We start from the raw sequence: 4,014 nt of genomic DNA on the forward strand, positions 1-4,014 counted from the left end.
GGCTCCACTCCCGGTGACCTATTTATCTCCAAACTACACTTGTAGATAAAGGAGTACAGTTCACTATGTTGTACCCTTAAAAACGTCCTATAAACTCATCATGGTTTTACACAAGTCCTTAATGACACGAAATTGCATTCTGTTTATTTATAAGTATCACAACTTTTATTTTGTATTAAAATATATAAATATATACAACAAATGCAATATTGTAATTTCGGCTCTAGGGCCAAATAATACCTGAAGTTCTCTAAGTTCCCTCTTTGGTTTCTTGACAATTGCATATAATCATTCAGGCACAGGGAAAAGCCATTTCACATGTAATAGTGCAAATAGGAAGTTATGTGAATATTCGGTCTTTGGTCAAAAGCTGCAGATATGCCAGTACATTGGGCTAATGCAGGGGTACATACATGGCATGACCCCCAGTGGTAAACTACGTAAGAATTAAGGCCAGTATAAACAAACAAAGTACATCAGTAATAATCTATTCTGTCGCATGCGATATGATTTGCATATAGTGCATACTGCACTAGGCATATTATAGAAGAAAAGAAACACCATTATTATATGTACATGATGTGTTAAATGCAATTCATATTTCAAAAGTCACTGCATAGTGCAAAGTTTCCACTTGATTTCAACCTTGAGTTGTAGAACGGTCCTCTAAGGTGAGACCCCACAGGAAGGCGAATGGGGTTCTGTCTTATGTATGGACTTCTGCTTAAGATCTACACAGACACTAGAAGGTCCTGAAGATGGAGAACTTGGCAGAGCCCCTTCCCTTTCCCTTTTCTTCTGTTTCATCCTCCGGTTCTGGAACCAGATCTTGACTTGAGTGTCATTCAGTTGAAGAGAGGTTGCAATTTCTATACGTCTGGCTCTAGTTAGATACTTGTTAAAATGGAATTCTTTTTCCAGTTCTGTTAGTTGTTTGGTTGTAAAATTTGTCCTCATTGTGCTGGAAGAGATGGCGACTCCACACTCTGAAGGAATTGCTGCAAATCCGATGATACAAATGGTTACAATTTGCTTCAGTTTTGCAGAAATAAGGAAATAAATATTTAGCTATCTTGTATTACATAAGTATTTCACTACTGTAAACAGAAATGTAACATATTGTAATCTAATTACTCGATAGATAGATAGATAGATAGATAGATAGATAGATAGATAGATAGATAGATAGATAGATAGATAGATAGATAGATAGATAGATAGACTTACTTTTCTTTGGAGCATTTCGTTTCACTTTCATCCAGTCAAAAGTGTTTAGTGCAGTCTGGGTCTCAGATATTGGAGAGTTTGGTTTGGGATAAGATCCAGAAGAAGGTGAGAAGTTCTGAAAATTTCCCGAATATCTGTCTAGTTGCTCCTTACGTGGAACCAACTGATTGTCTTCTGCAATGGTTTTGTAGGACAGCTGCCCATTGAGAAGGAAAGGTCCATTTCCTGAAAAGACAGAGCTGGTGTATTGGATGTGACCTCCTGTATCCTCCATCGGATGTGTAGATCCATAAGAATAGTCATATTCAGAACTGACAGGTAGGTAGTTATAATCTGCAGATACAGCCGTCTCATAGGAAACATCCAGACTGCATGGGGCATAAAGTGCAGGAGCTTGGGGTGGAGGCTGATGATGAGTAGATGTCGCGTGGACACCAAGTGGTAAATTCCCCATGTGCTGATTGTCAGGGCCAGGTCCAGGGTAGGATTGTAAAGGAGCATTTCTCTGGTCACTGCGGCAGAATTTGGGTGAGAAAGCTATAACATCCCCAGTATAATCCAAATATGAATTCATTTCAGTTAAAGTCCTTTATGGAGCAGTTATAGTCCTTAGGTTGGTGAGTGGTGACTTCACTAAGCACTTGGAGCTTCACCTGAGCTTGTCTTCTGGACTTGTATCATTGCTGAGGAAGGAAGTAAATATTGCCCTTTGTGGAGAGGTGGTCGCAAGCTGTCTGTCATCCAATCAGAAGCCTAAAATGCCTGGGGTTCAGGTGGAGCTCACAGCTGGTGGTGCACTGGCTGGACTTTTAAACTTTGCAAATGCAAGTGATCAAGTGAGCAGACGTCTATGGCACCTCATCCAAGCTTAGCTCCTCGCAGAGCTCAGAGTCCCCCTCTTCAGCAAGACCTTCTCTTCTCCATGTCCCCTCTCTCACCATCAGCAGGTCTCATCCAACATACTCAGATCTCCTGCTCCTCCTTACCACAGGGATCCAGCACTATAGAAGGTAACCTCCATGCTCTCCCTAACAGCACCTCTGCTTCTGATGAAGACTAGCACTGATAAGACTTTAGTTCGGGATAATTTTTTCTACAGATCAATATCTTGAAAACTCTTATGAAACATATTCCACGGTCGATTTTACACTTTACATTATTAATTATATTTCATTATTTGCAAACAGATGCACTTGTAATAAGTCCCAGGCATCAGCAAGTCCTCAGAAGATGCTGTACACACTATGGATTGAGCTGTGTGCATAAAGTGCAATGTGTGTTCTTGCTTTCAAGGAATTATATTTTATAGGATGATGATGCTGAGGATGATGATTGTGGCTGTTAAATGCTTTGCTCCCATCTCCCTTTTTAGCAGTGACTGCAGCTAATGGATGTGGTGCAAGGTTCAAGATGCTAATGGCTCTTCTGCTGTCCCATGGTAATACTAAGTCTCCCTGTAAGGTAGAACGCACTGGGCTGTGGGAGGAGGACACTTGCGAGTAGTCAGGGATCTTTGGCTTTATAGAGAACAATAAAACAATGTGATTACAATGCACTGGAGACACGAACTTCTCTTATGTCATTATACTCAGTGCCTGACCCTGCCTTAAATCACACATGTGCTGGATGATGCATCTTCACTATGTTTATATCACTCAGCTGCAAAAGACTAAAGCTGCATAAATATATCTGTACCTGTAGTTTCTCCTATATTAGTACTTGAAAATGTGGCCTGCCGCCATATATGGCAAGTTTGGGACTAAAGTGACAAGTTGTGCAGTGCATCCATTACTCTGGAAACAAGCACATATAGAAGGGAGTAACAAAGTATATTTTCTTTGTATGAATGTTTGTGTTCCAGTGTTTATTTTAGTGACAGAAGGGTGTGTTGTGTGGGCATCTGTTGGTCTGTACATGTAGAGAGCGTATAGGGTGTGTTATGTATGTGGAAGGGTGCTTTTAGACTTATCTATATGGTTCAAACGAGTGAAAGTGAACAAAATCATTAGGTCTAAACACTGGACAACAATGAAAAACAAATTGTATGCTTTTCATTCTTTGCAGATATAAAAGTTATCATCTCGCTTATCGTTTGGTTTAAACGGCAATCGTTCAATCTCTGTATTCGCTTATACAGGGACTGAATGATTCTTATTCGCATTTGCAGTGCGAATGAGTTGGAGGTGACATCAGTTGCTCGTTCAAATGAGAATCAGCTCGTCTATAAGATTGTTTTAGGCTGGGTTCACACAGGGCAGATTTGCCGCGGTTTTGTTGCATTTTTTCCGTTGCGGTTTTGCCGCAGAAGAACTGCTTCTGCGGCAAAACCGCTTCAAAGGTTAATTTGGGCTTGCAGATTTTCATGCAGAAAAATCCGCAAGCGTTTTTTTCTGCAGCGCTTTTTTACTTTTTGCCGCGGATTTGGCTGCGTCCATAGAGGTCTATGGACAAAAAAGCGCTGCGGAAAAGACCGTAGAATGAACATGCTGCATCTTTGAAAACCGCGCCGCAGTTGCATTTCCGCACTGCGGTTGTGCGGAAAAAATCCGTCCTGTGAGAACAGCTTTTTGGCAAATGTCATTTGTGCTGCATTGCACTGCAAACGCAGCGGATTTGCCGCAGTGCGGAAATGCAACGGCAATCCGCGGCAAATCTGTACTGTGTGAACCCAGGCTTAGGATGTGTATGTGATCTGTTTGTGTATTTACAGTGAATGGGGTTTTTTTGTATGTAATTATGTTTGTATGTGGTGTGTATGCATGTATTTATGTATTAACATACATATAT

The 4,014-nt window shown here is 40.9% G+C and overlaps 1 protein-coding gene across 1 annotated transcript; it reads right to left on the reverse strand.

The window, feature by feature from the left end:
• Nucleotides 1-246: 246 nt before the first annotated feature.
• Nucleotides 247-2,278, reverse strand: HOXD1 (homeobox D1). The gene is made up of 2 exons (XM_066577401.1): nucleotides 1,228-2,278; nucleotides 247-998 (listed from the first exon to the last, which is right to left on the reverse strand). The coding sequence occupies exons 1-2, from the start codon at nucleotides 1,799-1,801 to the stop codon at nucleotides 667-669; spliced, it is 906 nt and encodes a 301-aa protein (XP_066433498.1). The 5' UTR covers nucleotides 1,802-2,278; the 3' UTR covers nucleotides 247-666.
• Between the last annotated feature and the right edge of the window lie 1,736 nt (nucleotides 2,279-4,014).

The sequence above is a fragment of the Eleutherodactylus coqui genome, chromosome 8, assembly GCF_035609145.1.
Source record: "Eleutherodactylus coqui strain aEleCoq1 chromosome 8, aEleCoq1.hap1, whole genome shotgun sequence".
NCBI lineage: Eukaryota > Metazoa > Chordata > Amphibia > Anura > Eleutherodactylidae > Eleutherodactylus > Eleutherodactylus coqui.

What these genes read in the sequence shown, in the direction of transcription:
- HOXD1 (XM_066577401.1), bottom strand. Translation starts at nt 1,801, where the DNA reads ATGAATTCATATTTGGATTATACTGGGGATGTTATAGCTTTCTCACCC. An exon ending in ACGAAATGCTCCAAAGAAAA is followed by an intron (nt 999 to 1,227) that starts GTAAGTCTATCT and finishes TCGGATTTGCAG; the next exon opens with CAATTCCTTCAGAGTGTGGA.